Consider the following 19,326-nt stretch of genomic DNA (forward strand, 5'->3'; position numbering starts at 1 on the left):
CGTTTCTATGAATTTCTGGTGCGTTTTAATTGATTAATTTTATTCATTAATGTCAATTAACTAATTATTGTTTTTTTGATGAAAGAATATAACTAGAAGATTAAATTCAGCTTTCGCTATTTGATACATATATCTATACTTCTTATTATTTTCTTCTTGTTATCCTCAAGTTAAACAACATCTTGCTCTATTTAAAGTATTTATTGTATTATCGGTCACAAAAAAGTGTATATATTAATGTACATGATATAATACAATTATGTATGTATACATACGTGAGTGTCCGCAGTGTATTGATGTGCTCGGGTCCGTGGGTTTGCTAAATCCAAATAACTGTGCGGATCAGTTATCCATGCGGGAAATTAATCATCTTTTTCTATTGCAAAAAAAGAAGGCACAGCTAGTAGGAAGGTAGGAACACGTCTATCTTGGCTGATCTGGCAGGAATTAATTAATCAATTACAAATTAGTTATAGGAACTCTACTACAAATCAGACAGTTCTACCACCTAATGGCGCCAATTCGAAGATGGGTTTTAAAAGAAAGTTGTACTCACCGGGTAATACAGGGTTCTTCGTTTGTAAAAAAAAAAAAAGATTTTTGTATGCTTCATTAATTTTACAATAATAAAATAAATTAACAATTTAATATGTAAATCGAATATGACTACTATGATTTATTTAGTCTATGTAAATAAATTAAGACACGATCTTGTGTGTATGTACTATCTACCAAAAAAATACTGCATTAATTATAATTGATAACAATTAATGTAGTATTTTTCGACGAGAGAGATCGCATCAATGAAAATCGTAATTTATATACTAACGACACTGATCTGTCTATCAGCCATATATGCGGGAAAGCAAGTCTCGGAATCAAATTCTATGATAGGCAATTGCTCCAGAGTATCAAGTTATTTAGCACTTCTTTTTTTTGTGCCTTAATCAAATATTACAAAATCAGACATTATAGATATTATAAAAAAGCTCGAGTTGCTAAATAACTATGATTAGTCTTAATGTAAAGGATAATACACAAGGAACGGTTTTCTTTTTACTATCTTCAGCAAAGAAGAGGGGTTTGAAGGCAACGCAGTGACGTAGCCAAAGTGAATAGAGGCTCTTCTATAAAATTTAAAAAAATTTATTAGAGCTTGCCTAAGAGTTTCAGACAATCGTATAATACAATATATTAGAATGTCGCAATAGATGCCCCACCAATACGATATATAAATGAATTTGTCTCGCACAATTCTCTCTACGATGAGTATCTTCTGTTTGTTACGAAGCGACGCACGTACGTTTTTTTTCCCAGCGTGCGTAATACCTAATAACTTTATCAAGATTACCGTATAGGACGCGATCCCTTTGGAAGTTACATCTAATTAATAAAATTATTCGAAATACTGAAAATAGATCGTCCCCTTTTGTTTATCCTACTAGGCTCATTTCGAGCACATACCTTTTTTTTTATTAACATTTGTTCCTATAATCATCTAATAAGCGCATAGATTGTCGTCACCTGGACTTCTCTTGTTTCTCTGGTCAAAACGGTTTGCGAAGAAACTGGGATATATAAAATATATAATATATATCATGTGTACGTTTAACATTACATATCTAATCTGATCCTAGAATGCTATCGTCATTCAGCAATACTACGATACGTAAAAAAGTATTACGTATAACTAAAAGACATAATCTTCTATCTTATCAAACGATATAGGTTCTCACAACGGATTACGTCATATTCCTTCACTCACAATCTTTAATTTTCCACCAACCAACAAAACCAACAAAAAATATCGTTGCATCCATTTTGTAAATTATTAATTTAGATTAATTTAGATAAAAAATATAAAATCAACGTGAGACACAAAATTACCATTACGTTAGACTCAATATCAATGCAGAACAAACATGATACATACAAAAGTATAAAATAAAAGGGAAAACTTCCTTAAAAAGATCGACATTTCATTAAAATAAAAGCAATTAAAATAATTAAAATAAAATTTACATACAATAGCATTCTAGGATCAAGGCACGACAGGACAGAACCGTTTTCGAGATAAAATCTAAGTTGCGGAATGTGAATATATGATAGAAAACTGCATAATAAGGGAATACGATTAATGTTGCCCTGTATTCTCCGTCCAGGTATAAACTCCCGCACGGAGCCACACATCCCTTCTAATAAATCATAAACTTAATAAAGGAGTTTACTCAGGTATCTCGTACCGTGTCGTGTTTAAACGGCTAATCGTGGCATCACATGAAAACGCTATGCTAAAAGCGAGACGTTACGTTAATTTAAAAAATATCTTTCTCTTTACATAGTGTTCGGTTGTTTCATTCGATCACATGGTTAGGCCTTTGTAGAGTTTTCGGCGACGCGATATATCCGCTTTTCACCACGTTTACGACAAGATTTTTGGGCTTCGGCGGTAACGGGGGAGGTTTCGACAACTTCGTAGGCGAGACGTCCGTGCTCCCGTAGCTCCCCGAGTGCGGGCTCTTCAATGGGGAATCAGTACCGTTCTCGATGATCGTTTGATCGCCGTCGACCAGTGTCCTATCGCCGTCTAGAGTGAACGAGCTATCAAGGCACTTACTTAAAGGCTCGGTAATATTAACCAAGGCTGAGAATCGTTCGTTCGCGGCTCCGTTCGTCACGTGCGTGGGATACTCGTACCCGCTGCTGCTTTGCTTATCATCGCCAGAGTCGTAAAACTTGGTGGTGCCCTCGCAATTGGCCGACACTATCCGAGTCCTTCGCATCTTGTTAGAATCCGGTCGTTTCCCATTCTCCTTGTTCTAATAACCAATTTCACAGCTTTAAAAATCGAAACGTATGTATATGGTATACAGATCTTAAAAGTTTACATTTGTGCACACGTAAGATCTCTACTGCCATACTAAATCCCAATATAAGATTAAATATAATAAACTGAATAATTCATATGCAGTGCACATTTGACTATACCTTTAAAAAATCTGGTAATTCGAAGTTGATTTCCGTCCCTCTCTGATCCTCTAATCTCGATCTTTGCGCCCTTTTCAATCCCTCGTATAAATCTTTAACAAAAAAAAAAGAGTTGACTTAATGATTATTAAAAATTAAATAAATCCTTAATAGGCAAATTTTTGTTACTTTTTGACATTTCTAATTAATAATTTTTTAATTTATATCAAATAAACTGTTTAACATCTGAATACATAACTTACATATATGTATATAAAAAAAATATTACCATTCTTACCATCTCCGTCAAATCTGCCTGGAAGTTGCAATTTTACACCATTACGCAACTTGGCGATAAGTGGTGGCTGAGATTTAATGGGCGCTCCCTCATGTATGCAATCGTTTGTATTACTCTTTTCATTTGTGTTGCAACATTTAGATTTCGCCTTAACCAAGAAAATCAAAAATAAATCGCGTGTGTACATAAACCATTAAACTTCTTAATTGAAAAGTGTGAAAAGTCAAATAAATTACCTTCTTCTTCCCATGAATTGTCGAATCCCGAAGAAAGAATTTGCTAGATAATATGGAAGATCCTTCCGAACGTTGATCATCCGACTGTAAAAGATAATTCGATAAAAAAGATACAAAAGGAATATTAAAAATAATTTGTTGTATAATAGATTACATATATATAATAGGATATTTTTTAGACGTTATTGTGCTTACCTTACATGACCCTTCACTATATTGATATTTATTTCTACTTTTCCCAACCAGAAGTTCTTCAAATACTTTATTAGTAATTTCATCCAGAGTTGGCTGTGCGTGTGGCATTTCATCTAAATACTTGGCAGTATGCAACTCCCGTTGAAAATCTATAAAAGAATAACATTTTGTTAATAAAGTTTTGACTTTTTTTTAGCAATTTATTAAATGACACTTTATTTTAATTATATTACGATTTTTATATCAAAACATTTACCATGCAAAAGGTTTCCTTAACATAAAGTTATTTTAAAATACTGATGACAGATATGAATACTTTTTCCAAAAATATACATATTTTGTAAAAAATAATCTTTAATTTATAATTATATTGTGAGAACACACTAACCTTCTTCATTTGCGACTACAATAATGCGCGTAGGAGCATTGATAGCCATAATATCCATAGGAACGCCACGGCCTTCGCTCCAAATACTAATCAAGTCTAAATTGAAACCGTATTTATTTAGAAGAGGTCTCAAAACTTCTTTCAAAGTTTTACCCTTATGAGCGATAACGCTTATTATCCTTCGTGAGGGTAATTCTACTTTTAAAACTTTTGTAAGAACCACTTCCACTTCCTGGCCTGCTAATACTGATGAAAAACATTTCGTGTCCACCATCTGCAAATGAACAATATATAATATACTATAGAATCATTATGTAACAGATGGTCTATATTAAATTGCATTAATGCAATAATTCAACAAAAATATATAATGATTAAAATATGAATTATAGAGCAAATAACAGGATATTCTTTCATTAAAAAAAATTTTAAATATAATAAAAAAATTTTGTCTTTTCCTCCACCAAATTATGCCATATAAATAAAATAATAAATAAAAAATACATTACCGGTTAGATGTTTACTTCGTGCAAGTTAATATAAAATATTACAGAGAAAGATAAACTTTATTTATGCATTATAATGCAAAAGAAAGCAAAAGTGCATGCGTCAGATCAACAGTAATTTTCGTAATGCTTGCATTCAGTTAAACAGCACAAACCTCATCTGTTGCTAGTATCAGAACATCATAGTTAGAATATCGTAGAGCTCGCTTATCAAGGAGACGGGTAACCACGTCTTTAATGCTCTCGGTTTGACTGGTTGGCACTACAGTAGTGGACCCATCGGGCAATATGACTCGACATAAACCCGTACATTTGCCGCGATCTCTCTTTTCGTTTGTTTGCCCATCGCAAGACGATACAGACTACAAGTGAACACATATTCGCTCACGTATACATTCATTGACATGTACATTTTTACGTTTGCACTTTAGAATCTGTATGATTTGACAAAATGGCCTGATACTGTTTTGCAATACAAGTCTAAAAAAAAACTTGAAACAAAAAAAAAATTTATAGCAGTTTGAATTAAATCTGTTCTACAACAGCTCATCTTAGTGGATTAATGCAACATATGTACTACTCTTTCACCTGATTATTGTATAACAATAATAACTACTTTCTCAAAAAGTGTATTAAAAGCACACTCTACAAAATAGATTTACACACAACACTCGTTAAAATAACTCAAAACTGCAACTAAAGTTTATCACAAAAAAAATTGCACAAGTTTCATTTCAATACTAGCACATACAATTCATACTTTTAACTCAGTCAGTTATAAAAAAAATGGCAATCTTATCATCAAGATGTGTATTCAATGACTATTCCATATTTACTTAAAACATCATTATCCAATTGCTATATTAGTTGCAATGACACTTACGTGTTTATTAAACGACTGCCGGAACGCCAAATCCCACGACGCTAATGACGACCGACTACTGGATATTGACACAGTGTCCTCATTATTATTACCTTCTGCCTCTCTCTTAATAACTGTAAAGCTTTTATATATAGTCTCACTTCGGCTAGGGGCTTTGTTGTACTCGGACTCACCACGATCTTTCGATTTAGATCTGAAAATGTAAAATAAAATTGCAAAATTTTAATAAAACGAAATAAAAATATACTGCACCAACTGCGCGAGCAAACGTTGTCGCTTAACGATAGAAATAAAATCAGTAACTAATTTACCTATTTTTTCTGTTCCAGGGAAGAATCGATTTTCGACAACGATCTTCCGCATCGGAATGACTCTTCTTTAATTTTACGCTAGGCGAACTTGTAAGATGTAGATCACAGTCTTCTGTATTAACAACGGCGCTCCCCGCTTCCAAGCAGGCACGATAAAGTTCCGATCGTAGGAATCTCGGGTAACTGTCGAACTTCATTAGGTTGAATACTTGTTTCTGCGCCTAAGGCAATAACAGCAATTATTTGATTAAATATACAATAATAAAATTCACAGACATTCATTATAATGAAGTAGATAAAGAAAAAATATTTTGAGATTTAACAATGTAAAATTTATTTTTTATGAACTATCTTGCAATATTCGTTTTTTTTTTTTTTTTTTTTTTAAATTACAAGACAAGCTTTCGACGATATACATACCTGTAGAAATAAATCCGCGGGTGCTTCGTCGAGTAATTCTTGGGTAATTTGTCCCGACGCATGACTATCAACGTTTACTGGCTCGGCGGCTGTATTCGACAAATGGCGTTGATATATCTGACAAGCTAATCGACGGCGTAGAGCAGCGTCCTTAGTATCTTTATATCTCTCACAAGCAGCCCAAAAATATATATTTTCGTGACTAAACTCCTTCTTGAGAAATTCCTTGAATAAGATCAACCGCGTTCAGTAATAGTACGACATGTAACATTCAATAGACCAGAGAGGAATCGCGCATGCTACTCACAGCGAACGTTTGCAGGCCCTTTGGATCCTCCAACAGTTTCTCAAATCCATTTGCCCACGTGTGCACTCCTCTGCAGTCACTGTTCTTGTCACAGGATTCTGTACTACCATACTGCAATAGATGTGTCCCATTAATAAAATAAAATTGAAAAATAAATCAAAGAACATCGTTTTAAAACTGTCACTACAGACGAGCAAAAAATTCCGTCTAAATAAAAGAAAATTTCATCTTTTACTTCTTCACCTCATTTCAAATAAATCTTGTTATTAAAAATTTCTCTTGTGGTCTAATTAGCAAGATAATATACTTAATATAAAGAAAGTCGGCAAATTAATACACTTATTGTTAGATAATTCTTGCTTTTCTTTGAACCTACACATTTCTAAATCAACTATTATTAGATCATTAAACTAAAGAAAGATTCTTTTGATAATATAACAGAACGTAGAAATTGTGTTGAAATAAGTGGCATATTTAAAATAAGTAGGTATTAATTCCTAGCGTTCTATGGCAATTGCTGCTAGTTGGTCAACATTATTATTACGCACAATCGACGATTTCTATTCGCGATTTTATTTGTCCGTTGTATCGCGAAGTCGTCGAGAGAGATTCTAATATTTACTCCGGCACATTCCGAGCTGGAGCCTTTGCAGTTCCAGCACCTGTCGTGCACGCAACAGGTGCGCGCTATGAGAAAACGCTTTCTTGGATCGCTCGCCTCGCGTGCTCCGTTTTCCCCATTCCTTCCTACACACATGCAGAGCCAACGCGCAGTTTCATCTTCCCACGTACGATTTTTCTTAATTGACATTACTGGTGTAACTAGACGAGAGCGACTTAAATGACACCCCGGCAAGATATTCAGGAGGATAATACAACAAATAAACAATAATAGTCGCAACAGTCGTTCCGAGGAGGAAGTTAAAACGAATTCGTGCATCGGACAGTTTTAACAAAGACAAAACGTGAGTCGTCGCGCCAATGAGCTCACGAGCCCAAAGCCCGTGATTACCAATAATTAAGGAAATAAGGCGCGTTGGAGAGACCTTAATGAACAATCGACAAGCTAGCCTAGATTTAACTGAAAACAACGCAATATTATCGCACTCTTTACGGTCGATGGTTTTATCCCATGGATTTATCCATTTATCCCGTTGTTTCTACGGCGTATGAAACACCCATCGAGATGTACGTGCGATGCTGATTTATGTTCACTTTGACCTCTCCTATACGCTCACTTTATCACTTAATCGCCCGACCTACAGGGTGTCAAATTTAATGCAATCGAAGGACATCCTGCGTGAGACAGAGTTTGCTGTTTTCCTATCAACCGTTTAGTTAGTAATTGCGCCTCAAATCTTCTGCAAAATAAACTAAACGTTTTACAAATAAATGTTTTCTTAAATGAGCTTCCTGCCCCTATACCCAGTTATTCTACAATCTACCCAGTTGTCGCACCAATTACTTAACTATTTAACATTGAATACAAACTTACAACGATGACGAAAATTTTCCTAAACACATAGAGCGGCTTCAAATTTACCAAACGATGCGTCATCGAGGAATCGTCGCGGTGGCGGCGGCGACGAGACGTGCCGCGTACAAACAGCGTTCGCGACGCACGCCCGAGCACCCCGGGCGAACCTGGCCGTGCCCCTTTTTTTCTACGTACCGATTTCGCCAGCGCATCCATGTCACGCTTGCGGGCCGCGCGTTTTCGCATCGACGACGACGACGGCGGCGGCAGCGGCAACGTCATTTGTTAACCTGCCGGGACTCGCACGTACCGGGCGACGATCGCATACAATCGCATACTACAGCGTGGAACAGGTGAGAGAACGGACGACGACGGCGACGACGTCGGCGACGAGAGCTGACACGGGCGATTCACTTGTGTAACAACGGGGGCTCCGCCCAGCGCGGCGACCGACCGGGCATCGCCGAGCGACGGCGCGACTCGCGGATGACCGCTGTGTGCCTCCCGGCAGACGACGTTTACGTGACGTGACGTGACGTGACGGCGCCGCAGGATAATCCTACGAGCTGCTGACGACGGCGATAACGAGTACCCAGAACGACGTAATCATCCGCGACATCGTCGCGACCGCACGCACCGTGCGCCACACGGTTACTACGCGTTCGTCCCGGCGGCGGCGTGTTACAACGCCGAGGCGGCCGAAGCTGGGGCCACTTTACGCTCGAACAAGGCCCACTTCCCTCGCCTATATTTCTCTCTCTTTCTGCCGCTCCTTTTCTCCCTCGTTCCCTCGAGGTCCCTTCACCTCTCCCTCGACGCTGCTCCCGACTGATTCATTCTCATCGTCGTCGTCGCTCACCCCGCGCCTCTTCCGCTCCCATCGCTATACCACTACTACTACAACGGGCCCGCGTCACACGGCCTTTCCCCTCTCTGCCTCCACCGACGAACTCTATCGTTCAACCTCGTTTTAACATCTATGCAGGGCCGCACGCAGGGAGCCGGTCGGAAGGATTTGTGAATGCAGTAGCGGAGTGGTGTGTTGGATAAATGAGCTGTGTAAGGAATACGAATTGATTAAGATCTGAGGATCAAGGCGTAGAATGGAGTTACCTTCTCGCGATGTTAATAGGTGTAATTTTGCACGATTAACAGCTTCGTTAAAATAAAATGTTAAATAAAACCCTTACCTTGGGGATAAGAGATATAACGTTCCTCCAATTCTTCAATAGAATCAATACAATTAATTTATATATAAGCTGTCAGCTTGGGTTCGCTATACAAACAGTATAATTCAATGATAATGAGATAAATAATATTTAAAATAGTTTTCGATGATATATGTATATGACTATAATATTAATAAAAGTTGTCTGTAACAGATATTGTGAGAAAGATTGGCAAATTCTAAGCGTAAGGAACAAACAGGTTCTATACGGCCCCCGACCCTGCATCTATCATCGTAAGATCTATTCATGCACCTAAAGGAGGTGCATCAACCTCAGTTTGCGGGAACGTTCTTTTTAACGTTACTCTAGACGTTGTTGGTTGCAACGTAGCTATTTTCAGCACGCAGATTTAAGTTTAGCAACTCAATCCTCTTCAATCCATTATGCTAACTTATGTTATTCTGCGAATTGTAATGTTTTAGCTTGTTGCTGTCTACAGATATTCTAGATTAAATATTCTCATCTATCATTTTACAAAATCACCAATAATCGTAAGAAATCACTAAATTATAATTTCCATTTTTTTAACTTTTCTGTTAACTTCGAAATAATTTTAATTTAGACAAGGATATTCAACATTCCAAATTATAAGAAAAAGAATTAATCATTACCGAATTAATTTTTACTACGAGGTGATTACTTTGAATCCGTCGGAGGATTTTTCGAAAGAGAGGAAATACACGATCACCGAGATAGCCTGTGCAAATTTGTACTACGCGAACCAGATTCGACGAACAGTATCTATTGCATCAGTTTGTAATCCCATTCCTAGAAGCGACGGATACGCTTGTATATACCAAATAAAGTAATCGCATGCGTGTGGCGTGTGGTAAGTAAAACGCGGGAACGCGTTTCGCAGAGAACCGCCGATCTGGTTTCTGGTTGTTTCGTTTTCACTTGACCCCTTGCCTGTGCGTGCACGAGCGCAAATCAGAGGCGGGCAGGAAACGATGACGCAGCCGTGAATAACGAGTAGACGAGAGGGACCGGAAATCGTTCGCGACGACAAATCCTACGGGAGCGTTAATGTTAGTTGTTACTGATGCATATGTTTTCGGAAGTAATCAGAACTCGTGAGAAACGAGGGGGAAAGATACGATCTCGCGCACATTTCGCTAATTGACGTGAAAAGATACATTGACCCTCGGTATTATAATGATAAATTAAAATAACTTTATACACGGTATTTTCAAGGAATGCGATTTAGATTTAAGAATGTAATGCAATTATAAAATCGATAAAACTTCTTCAAACTCGAAATAGAAAAGCAACGTATTATAGATCGTATAATTCAAAATAAATAAATAAATGCATTTCAAAAAATGGATTCTAAATATTTAACTGGATACATGTTCAGAATTCACTTCTCGTTTTTCACCAAATGAGAATAAAAGATTTCGACGGCATGCAGGAATTAGAAAATATTGACTATTACAAAACAATTTGCGAAAGTGTCAGGAAACGCAAATTGCTTCTGAGAGACAGATTTATGTACATCGGCGAAACGGATGGAACAAATTTTCTGAGAACTACGACAGATTGAATTAAACGAAAAAAAAATATCTCACTATGCACTTGTCCGAGACGCTGCTGCGAAAATTCCGTATCTCCTGCAGACTCCCCCAAGGACGTGGCTTGTCGGACTTGCCGGAATACGAATGACAGTAGGGCGGCCGCGCGTACTCCATGCTGGAATTGATGTCCTCCAAGCTGTGCACCAGCGACTTGGTGACCTGGCCGCAGTACACCTTCGGGCTGAGCTTGTTCGTGGTGTCCATGAGACGTTTCAGTCCCTCCGTCGACGCGACCTTAGACGACTCCGCGGCGTCCTCGATGCCGTCGAGCAGCGCCGTGGTACAAACGGACGCGAGGGATCCAACGGACGTACTGGCCAACATGGTGCGTGCCGTCGCAGCAGGGGCAGATGTTCCGGCGCAGGTGGTGGTCGTACCCTCCCCACTCCCCGCCACGTGCCGCATCTCTGTGAAAAGCACATTTCGTATAGTTCCCCACCATCGCTGCTACATTCACGCTTATTCAGTTTCAAAGTTGAACGAATTCTGCCATCAATTGTCATTTCGGACAGATCCGGAAAAAAGAAAAAAAAAGAAAGGAGAAAGAAGAAGAAAGGAATTCCAAAAATTATAGCGGAAGCCGCGATTTTTGTCGCACAATGTTTCGAACTGCCATGCCGAGTTACCTTTAGAAGGGTCGAATTTTAGTTCTTCGTTCCACAATCTGGCCTCCGAGGTCGCGCGAACTGTCAATCGGTGTCCCGCAGCCTCATTGACAGGTTCTCTGGATAATCGCCCGCTTACATTCTGCAAATAAATTAATCGTGAGCCAGGAATGACGATAGAATGCTACATCACAGAATGAATCGAGCAAATGACAAACTTTTAATATTTATTTATTTTAAAACTTATCATGTATAAAATATGATAAATTATATTTCTAAGTTATTAAAAGTTTAACAAATATCTGGAATTTCAAGATACAAAGTTACATTAAAGTTATAAATAAAATTTGGTCGGACAAAACTTGTATTTTCATATTTCTGCTCCCCTTTCCCTCCTATTTAACTTAATTTGAAGATATTTACAGCGTCGCTCAGATGGTAAATTAATAAAATTTAGATACCGAATTTATAAGGTAGAGAGAGATAGCATCAACAGAATATAATAGACTAATTTATAGAAAGTACCCTATATTGCATATTGGAGTATTGCCTTCTTCGTTCGCAGTCGTTCGTGTTTTTACCCGAGCAGCTGCCGTAATCATCCTTAAAACCAATTCCGGAATCGCTGTTGCTCGAATGAGCGGTCGACGTGCTAATGTTGCTCGGTTGAGGAGAAGCGGCGTCCAAGCGTATGCGTGCCTCGTTGTAAGGACTCGTCTCCCTATTCGTGCAATCGGATATATACAGTGTCTGTATGGCACCGATGAGGCTCGTACAACTATCGGGGAACTCCTGGCAGACGTTTAACTCTGACGACTTTGTACACATAAATCCGAACACGTTACACGCATTGGAGTGCACCTCGTGGTCGATCAACTTGTAATAAATAGTGAAAACGTGGCACGAGTTTGAGACAATATCGTCCGTGTTCTTCATGGACTTGGTTAATATTCCGAAATACTGCTTGTCCTGCTCGGAAAAGGAGTTGCAGAATATTATCCGATACGAAGGGTACTCGGCGATAACGCGATTCTCCGAATTGGTGAGCTTAATGTTGGCAACGTGAATGGTGAGAAGAACGGTAGTTGGATTCCGCTTCTCGGCCTTCAGTCTTTTAATGCATTTTCTCAAAACCTGCAATAAGAATAAAGTTTATATTGAATTTTGCCATTACTTCTGTATTATATGTATTCTATACGGTATAAAATAAATCTCAGAGCAATTCCACATGTTTCTTACATCAATTTACTACAATTAAATTGCACAATAAAATTTACAACCGATGAAGCATTATAATCAGCAAAGTATTATTCATTCTGAGCGTGTCGGGGATGTACCTGCATCATAGAGGACGGATGCAACTGGTTCGGTATGTCGATAGTACCGAGATAACCGACGACCGTTCGGTGCACGATCTTCTCGGAGTCGCGCTTGTGAGAGACCGGCGGTGGCGGTGGCGGGAGCGGGCTCGTCATGTTCCAGCGATAATGCGGGCCGGAATAATTGTACTGACTTTTAGCTGACTCGGGTGCTGCTGGCGCCACCAGGTCGGCCACCGCGTTGAACATCGCGCCGCTCTGCAGATCCCTGACCACCTTCGCCGCCCTGCATTGCAACTGCAAAGCACTCGCGTTAGCGGCCCGCGGCTTGTGCGCGTACTTGGGCTTGGATCTTACGGTGGCCAGGCCCTCCTCGTCCGAGGAGTCGGAGTAATAGTTCTCGGCGATTTGCAGCCGCAGAATGCCCTTGGAGCTGCCGATCAGCTGCACCACGTCGTCGTGCGGCACCTTGCTGACGTTGTGGCCGTTGACGGCGACGAGATAGTCGCCGGCACGCAGCCCGGCACCCTCCGCCGGGCTGCCCTGCACGATGCAGCTCAGGATGCACGGCTGCTGGCCGGATATCGTGAAGCCGAAGCCCTTCGCGCCGCGGACCACCTCGACCGCCCTCACCCCGTAGTTCACCCGTTTCTTCTTCCGCCGGTTCTGATGCATGTCTGCCTGCCTGGGGCTCGGCGACGTCACGAGGGGTCCCCGGGGAGGCGCGCGCGTTCACCACCGTTGCCGAGGAGCACGTTGTGGCTCGTCGACTCCATAATTCGCGGCCTCACGCCTCCACGTCGGCGAGCATCCTCCTCCGTCGCGTTCCTTCGGGACTTCACTTCTCGGTACAGCTTGTATAAACTTCCTCTAGGAGATTGGAAGCATTTCTTCCTCTTTCAGCGAAGGAGAAGAAGAAGAAGAAGAAGCTTCCGGAAGAAGATAATGCTCCGGGACAGCCTCTGGGTGCTCCCAACTACTCCTGTCACTCCTGTGGAACTATTATTCCTTGGCTTAGCGCTTGGAACCCCGCTGGTACGCCCACTCCTACTCACGGAAATCATTCGTGGATCGCTCTCGCCGATCCGGAGCACCGATGGAAGTCGATCCCGCGAATCGGGAACCCCGGCCGCTCCGCGTCGCTCGTCGGCCGAACCTCGCTAACGGCGAGCTCTAGCTTCTTCTTCTTCTTCTTCTTCAATTATTGGCACCTGTTTCCTTTCGGAGGACAATACGACCAGCTTCCAGTGACAGCAAGCGAGCGGAGCAGAGTGGAGTAGTGGAGCTCTACGCGAACGGATGTTTTGGAATGCGTCCATCGAGGAGGCTAGAGAAGGTGATCGACCTTGTGGCAAATACGTTTAGCTCGAAGGTGGCTCGAAGTCAGATCGTAAGGCGCGCTGAGGCGTCGTCGAGAAGAGTGATTGGCTGTTGACGAAGAAATTCTGGATATTCACGTTTCCCGGCGGCCTATCCACGTCCGACGTTTCGAGTCTGTTCGTTCTACTTTCAGCAATCTGCTCGCGCTTCAATGAAATGATAAATAATTAATAAATTAGTTTCGTTGCAACGCGATAAAAATATTAGCTTTATCGATTACGTAATAAGCTCACCGGTTTCAGCATAAAAATGCAGAAGCGCTCAAAACATTCTTTTGAAGAATATTTCGCGACTTTGATTTTCGAGTTGCTCGATTTAAAAGAAAAATTTATTAATAAATTACTTTTTTTCAATTTTGACATGTTATCTTGTCTCTACGATATCCTGCTGTTAACTATGATTATCATTAATCCGTGGGATTAATAATAAAAGCGCGAAAGAGACTCAAAAATTTTCGCAAAGATTAATTAAAAGTAAAACAATGAAATTCAACATTCTGTTAAAGTTTATTTTGAGATCGACTAGAAAGCACCACGATCTATTTCCTGTTCCTCTCCTGAAATTTTGCCAGAATCGCCTCTCCGATCGCGAATTGCTCGAAAATCTCAATCTCTCGTTCCAAGCACAAGTACATCAATATTCTCTTTCAAGAATCATTGTCGAATCTCGATTAACAAGAGATCCCCTTTCCCTTTTAAGCTCATACAAATCTAGAGGACGAATTCGTGGAGAATATACTCGCGATCGACGGTTTCAAAATAAGAGCCTTCGTTCCAACCGATATTCTACTGTTTATCGCGATCGGCAGATCGCAGATCTCTCTCGTTATCGACTCATTTCATTTCTTTCTTTTCTTTCATCGCTGTCCGCAGAGAAGCTAATTCGAGTCACGTGTACTGGGTGTATTAGAAACCTAAAATCAATAAAAAGAAGTGCGTTTATTGCAAATATTGTATCGTTTTTCTCGAGTCACGCGGAAAGTCACTGGCTGGCGGATAATCGGCGGCCGATAACGAGCGGTTACATAAATCGCTATCATCGGCGAGGACGACGAGAGGGGTAATCGTGACTCCAGCACATTCCACCGGCTAGTTCGTCTTCCGTACGTTTTGCCTGAATTGTGTACCGGCGAGCGCGCGTACCGGTCATGTCCGTGTGCCTTCTCGTCCCGAGTAATGTCGCAGACTATCGCGATTAATCTTACGATTAGTTGTGATTAGTTGATCGCAATTTACAACGCGCGCGCGCGTGCGACGCAGCCGGTTTACGCGGCCGGGAATCGAGGCCACGCGAGAGCGAGACGAGGTTCCCGTCACTCGCTCGCGAATCGTTGGCAAAATGGTGCTACGTCACGAAATCCGCGCCGCGATCCTATGTTTGGGTACTGAATTGGACCGATTGGACGTTCCAATTCCGCTCGACGTCGCGTCGTCGCCTCGATTCCCGCTCGCATCCCGGCGAAGATGCATTTGATGGCGCAGTGGACCACGTTTACGCGCGTTACTGCGTGTAAACATTGCCCACTGTGTCACCAAGTGTCCTCGATTCCTCGTTGACGATGGTTGATAAACTAATGGATGAATGGATTTTGCAGGAATCGCATCAGTGGTGGGAACACGTCTACTGTCATCCATGGCTCAGGCTCTGCAGACCCACGAAGTTATTCCAGATGTGGTGGACAAGGTGCCCGCCAGCGTCCTGAACGTTACCTATCCCAATAATCTTGGTGTTGAGATTGGCAAGGTGCTCACTCCGACACTGGTCAAGGATCAGCCCACTGTTCAGTGGGACGGAGAGGCAAATGCGTTCTACACCTTGTGCATGACTGGTCCGTAACTCATATGTTTTTCATCAAAGACTTCAGAGCGAGAGGGTGATCTACAATTTTTTTTCATTTTTTTAATAAGATTTGCTTTAACGCTACAATCATACCTGAGTTATGATGTTGTGTAAGTTATTTATGCTTGAAATATCTTTCTTTATGTTTGTAAACATTCAAAAGTCTGGAAAACTTTTGATTTTGATCTCTGATTTCTTTCCATAAGTTATAATACTTATAAGTAATGAAAGAGGTTTGTGATTATTTGTTATTTTAAGGGAATTATGAAGGAAAGAAGTTATTCTGACAGAAATAACGTATTTAAAGTAGTTCTCGTTCAACTCTCGCTCTGAGTTCTTCACCGGTAAATTTATAATTTGATAAGTTGTTCAGCTCTGTGCTCTATCTACCCTGTTCTCGTATTTAAACAGATCCCGATGCTCCAAGCAGACAGAATCCTAAATTCCGCGAATGGCATCACTGGCTAGTAGGCAATATTCCTGGATCGGATGTGTCTAAAGGAGAGACTCTGTCTCAGTACATCGGTTCCGGACCTCCGCAGGGTACAGGCCTTCACCGATACGTATTTTTGTTGTACAAACAACCTGGCAAGCTCACTTTCGACGAGAAACGCTTGACCAATCGAAGCGGTGACAACCGCGGCAAGTTCTCCATCAGGAAATTCGCTGCCAAATACAAACTCGGCGATCCGATTGCCGGTAACATGTATCAGGCGGAGTACGACGACTACGTGCCGATTCTCTATAAGCAACTCGAGGGTTGATTTTTTACAATGCATACAATAACATTTACGATGGTACACATGTTTACGCCTAGCGATGTATATCCAACTATTTGTTGAATAAATACGCATGATACTGTTCCACTGTATTATAGTGTTTGGCCTGTATCTGTTGTAATTAAGAAAATAATAAATAGATTTCTTATCTCCAATCAAGTGTAATTTACTTATAAATTCAAGATCAAATCTGTCATAAACTTTTCAGATCACGCGCTAATTTTATTATTTATTATATGAGGTAGAAAATTTATTAACACCTGCGATATTTCTCTTACTAATTTAAATCCTCAGTGTCTAACGTATTCTAAATAATTACCTACACGTCTAATATAATGTCTAATATATAAAAGTATTTTACATAATACTAAAATAAGAAAATAAACGGAAGATACTAAAAAATATTTAGTATTTAGAGCTTCTATACCAACGTTAAAAATATGATATGAAAGTTACTTTAAATCTTCTCGAAGAAAACTCGCGTTCAAATTTTTTCCTGTTTACGTCTTGTTATATGTTCATATCTTCGTACATATTGTATGAACTAATCTTGATCTGTGATATAACAAATTTTCTCAGGAAAAATCTTGACCACATAAACGCTGTATATGTTAGCAATAAACACACGGATACTGGAGAAAGGCAGGAACGGCCTTCTAACACACAAGTTGGTGGGGATACGTCTAGCAATAAAACGGTCTGTCTCTTACCGGTTTTCTTAATATCACTGTTGCAGCTTGCTGGAAACAGTGTCACCGAAAATGAAGTATTTGGTATCAGGTTCGTCTCGATTCTGTTGCTTTATATTAATTTTAGAGAAACTCGCGATGTTTGATAAGAATCATCTTAGCGTTTCAGTGAGTAATATTTGGTGATTTTTATATGTATCTTCAGGAATTCTTCTCTGTGTCGTTGGTTTTTCGTTAGGCGATGTGGAATCGGAATTCAAGAAGGCGAAAATCGAACCCGACATCATAGACAAAGCACCAATCGAGAAGATCGAGGTATGTATTAGCGAGAATGGATATTTGCAAAACAAAAATTTAACTGACTAAGTTATTTATTATTTTATTTTATAATTTAGTAACTTAGTTAATTTAATTATTCATTTTATTACTTTATTATTTATTAACTGCAAATTTATTCACATATTTTAAAACTGGGCATTTAAAGTTAAGTGGCTAAGATTAAAAACTTATCTTGAAATCGTAATCAACTCTTCATGATCAAATTTAGAGATTTCTAATGTATCATTTAAATTTTTCTGACATTTTTATTATATAACTAAGATGTTAACGTATTTCTTATAGTATTTCTTACACCAAGACTTTTTTCTAAATGCTTACGAATATGGATTCGTTATCGATATGAGTGGACTAATAGATTAATCGTTCTATCTTACAGCATAATATGTATCTATCTGAAAATGACTTTATATCACGTAGGTAAAATACGGCAACAAGGTAGTCGATTTGGGAACCGAACTGACGCCGACTGAAACTCATGAAATACCAGAAATACACTATAAACACGAAGGCGGAGTTCTATACACGCTCGTCTTAACGGGTGAGACTTGAAACGTTTGAATTAATTGATTGTAAAAGTATTCAAATGCACTTGCAAGGATAGATTCCAAGGTAAAAAATTAAAAGCAATTCAAATGAGAGATCGCCTTGCTTTCTTGCTGCGAGGGGGTTTCGTAAACCGCGAGACAGACAAATAAGCATAAAGACGCGCTATCCTCGATGACTTCAACTTTCACCGTTCTCGGAAACCAGTTTTCTCCACCGCCATTACTTGGCGACGCGCAGATTGTCTGGCATGTTAATTGTCAAGCTAAGACTTATGTAAAATATGCAGGACGTTTGTGCCGTTTGAGAATCGTTGCAATACGCAAACATTTAAGAATCATGTTACTAGTGTGTCTCTGACTTGTATGTTTCCAATCATTTCGTTATTTTGGTAAATATATATTTTTTTTAAATAAAATTCTTGCATATCTTAGCGGACGTGTCTTATTATAGATCCTGATGTACCGAGGAGGGGAGGATACAATCGAGAATTCCGACACTGGCTCGTTGGGAATATACCGGAAGAGAACATAGCTAAAGGCGAAGTCCTGGCGGAATACGTCGGTCCTGCGCCGCCGAAAAACACTGGCAAACACCGCTACGTGTTTCTCATTTATAAACAAAATCAGGGCGCAATCACCTTCGACGAAAGAAGATTGAGCACTTGGTGAGCGAATGCGTTGACGGCGTAACATGGATCGTGCAGCCGGATATTTGATAGCACGTTTTATCATCTGATTATAGGGACGGAAGTCAACGAAAGAGGTTCTCCATAAAGAAGTTTGCGGAAAAATACAACTTGGAGGGCCCGATCGCTGGTAACTTTATGGTGGCGGAATACGATGACAATGTGCCCGGTTATCATAAGCGTTTGAATCTTTAATTAACCAGTATATACGCATTAAATCTTTTTAGAACTAAATACAAACATAAATTTTATATCTAATTTTAAAAATCTTGCATTACTACTCGCATATGTATATTCTATTGGAATTATATTATACGAAGAGCAAATTTATGTCATTATTTGATACAAGAAAGT

At 39.8% G+C, this 19,326-nt stretch overlaps 3 protein-coding genes across 10 annotated transcripts; 2 read left to right on the forward strand and 1 right to left on the reverse strand.

Annotated features, from left to right (window-relative positions):
• Positions 1 to 1,130: 1,130 nt before the first annotated feature.
• On the reverse strand, positions 1,131 to 14,032 carry LOC112460146 (regulator of G-protein signaling loco). 5 transcript variants are annotated; one of them, XM_025024681.1, is made up of 16 exons: positions 13,771 to 14,031; positions 12,734 to 13,714; positions 11,922 to 12,530; positions 11,418 to 11,538; positions 10,786 to 11,198; positions 6,512 to 6,622; positions 6,205 to 6,429; positions 5,785 to 6,005; positions 5,474 to 5,666; positions 4,746 to 4,952; positions 4,085 to 4,358; positions 3,697 to 3,845; positions 3,502 to 3,585; positions 3,257 to 3,413; positions 2,989 to 3,080; positions 1,131 to 2,819 (listed from the first exon to the last, which is right to left on the reverse strand). In XM_025024681.1, the coding sequence occupies exons 2-16, from the start codon at positions 13,388 to 13,390 to the stop codon at positions 2,355 to 2,357; spliced, it is 3,978 nt and encodes a 1,325-aa protein (XP_024880449.1). In that variant the 5' UTR covers positions 13,391 to 13,714; positions 13,771 to 14,031; the 3' UTR covers positions 1,131 to 2,354. The 5 variants fall into 5 exon arrangements, with proteins under 5 accessions (XP_024880449.1, XP_024880451.1, XP_024880448.1 ...); XM_025024683.1 differs by having other exon boundaries at positions 12,734 to 13,012; positions 13,073 to 14,031; XM_025024680.1 differs by having other exon boundaries at positions 12,734 to 14,031.
• Positions 14,033 to 15,043: 1,011 nt separating this feature from the next.
• LOC112460144 (protein D2-like) lies at positions 15,044 to 16,868 on the forward strand. Of its 4 annotated transcripts, none has more exons than XM_025024677.1 (3): positions 15,044 to 15,197; positions 15,690 to 15,923; positions 16,346 to 16,868. In XM_025024677.1, exons 2-3 carry the CDS (start codon positions 15,728 to 15,730, stop codon positions 16,696 to 16,698), a joined length of 549 nt encoding a protein of 182 aa, XP_024880445.1. In that variant the 5' UTR covers positions 15,044 to 15,197; positions 15,690 to 15,727; the 3' UTR covers positions 16,699 to 16,868. The 4 variants fall into 4 exon arrangements, with proteins under 4 accessions (XP_024880445.1, XP_024880446.1, XP_024880444.1 ...); XM_025024678.1 differs by having other exon boundaries at positions 15,044 to 15,154; XM_025024676.1 differs by having other exon boundaries at positions 15,183 to 15,267.
• Positions 16,869 to 17,400: 532 nt separating this feature from the next.
• On the forward strand, positions 17,401 to 19,323 carry LOC112460160 (protein D2-like). Its single transcript, XM_025024720.1, has 5 exons — positions 17,401 to 17,493; positions 17,608 to 17,717; positions 18,159 to 18,279; positions 18,738 to 18,951; positions 19,029 to 19,323. Exons 1-5 carry the CDS (start codon positions 17,475 to 17,477, stop codon positions 19,165 to 19,167), a joined length of 603 nt encoding a protein of 200 aa, XP_024880488.1. The 5' UTR covers positions 17,401 to 17,474; the 3' UTR covers positions 19,168 to 19,323.
• Positions 19,324 to 19,326: the final 3 nt, after the last annotated feature.

Source organism: Temnothorax curvispinosus, unplaced genomic scaffold, assembly GCF_003070985.1.
Source record: "Temnothorax curvispinosus isolate PA1 unplaced genomic scaffold, ASM307098v1 QBEX01010358.1, whole genome shotgun sequence".
Lineage (NCBI taxonomy): Eukaryota > Metazoa > Arthropoda > Insecta > Hymenoptera > Formicidae > Temnothorax > Temnothorax curvispinosus.

Coding starts and splice junctions, on each gene's coding strand:
- LOC112460146 (XM_025024681.1), bottom strand. CDS start 13,390: ATGCATCAGAACCGGCGGAAGAAGAAACGGGTGAACTACGGGGTGAGG. Junction 6,623..10,785: donor GCGTCTCGGACAAGTGCATA/GTGAGATATTTT, acceptor CATCTATTGCAG/TATGGTAGTACAGAATCCTG. Junction 4,359..4,745: donor TGATACTAGCAACAGATGAG/GTTTGTGCTGTT, acceptor GTTCATTTGCAG/ATGGTGGACACGAAATGTTT.
- LOC112460144 (XM_025024675.1), top strand. CDS start 15,434: ATGGTGCTACGTCACGAAATCCGCGCCGCGATCCTATGTTTGG. Junction 15,477..15,689: donor CGCCGCGATCCTATGTTTGG/GTACTGAATTGG, acceptor TGGATTTTGCAG/GAATCGCATCAGTGGTGGGA. Junction 15,924..16,345: donor CTACACCTTGTGCATGACTG/GTCCGTAACTCA, acceptor GTATTTAAACAG/ATCCCGATGCTCCAAGCAGA.
- LOC112460160 (XM_025024720.1), top strand. Junction 17,718..18,158: donor CACCAATCGAGAAGATCGAG/GTATGTATTAGC, acceptor TATATCACGTAG/GTAAAATACGGCAACAAGGT. Junction 18,280..18,737: donor ATACACGCTCGTCTTAACGG/GTGAGACTTGAA, acceptor GTCTTATTATAG/ATCCTGATGTACCGAGGAGG.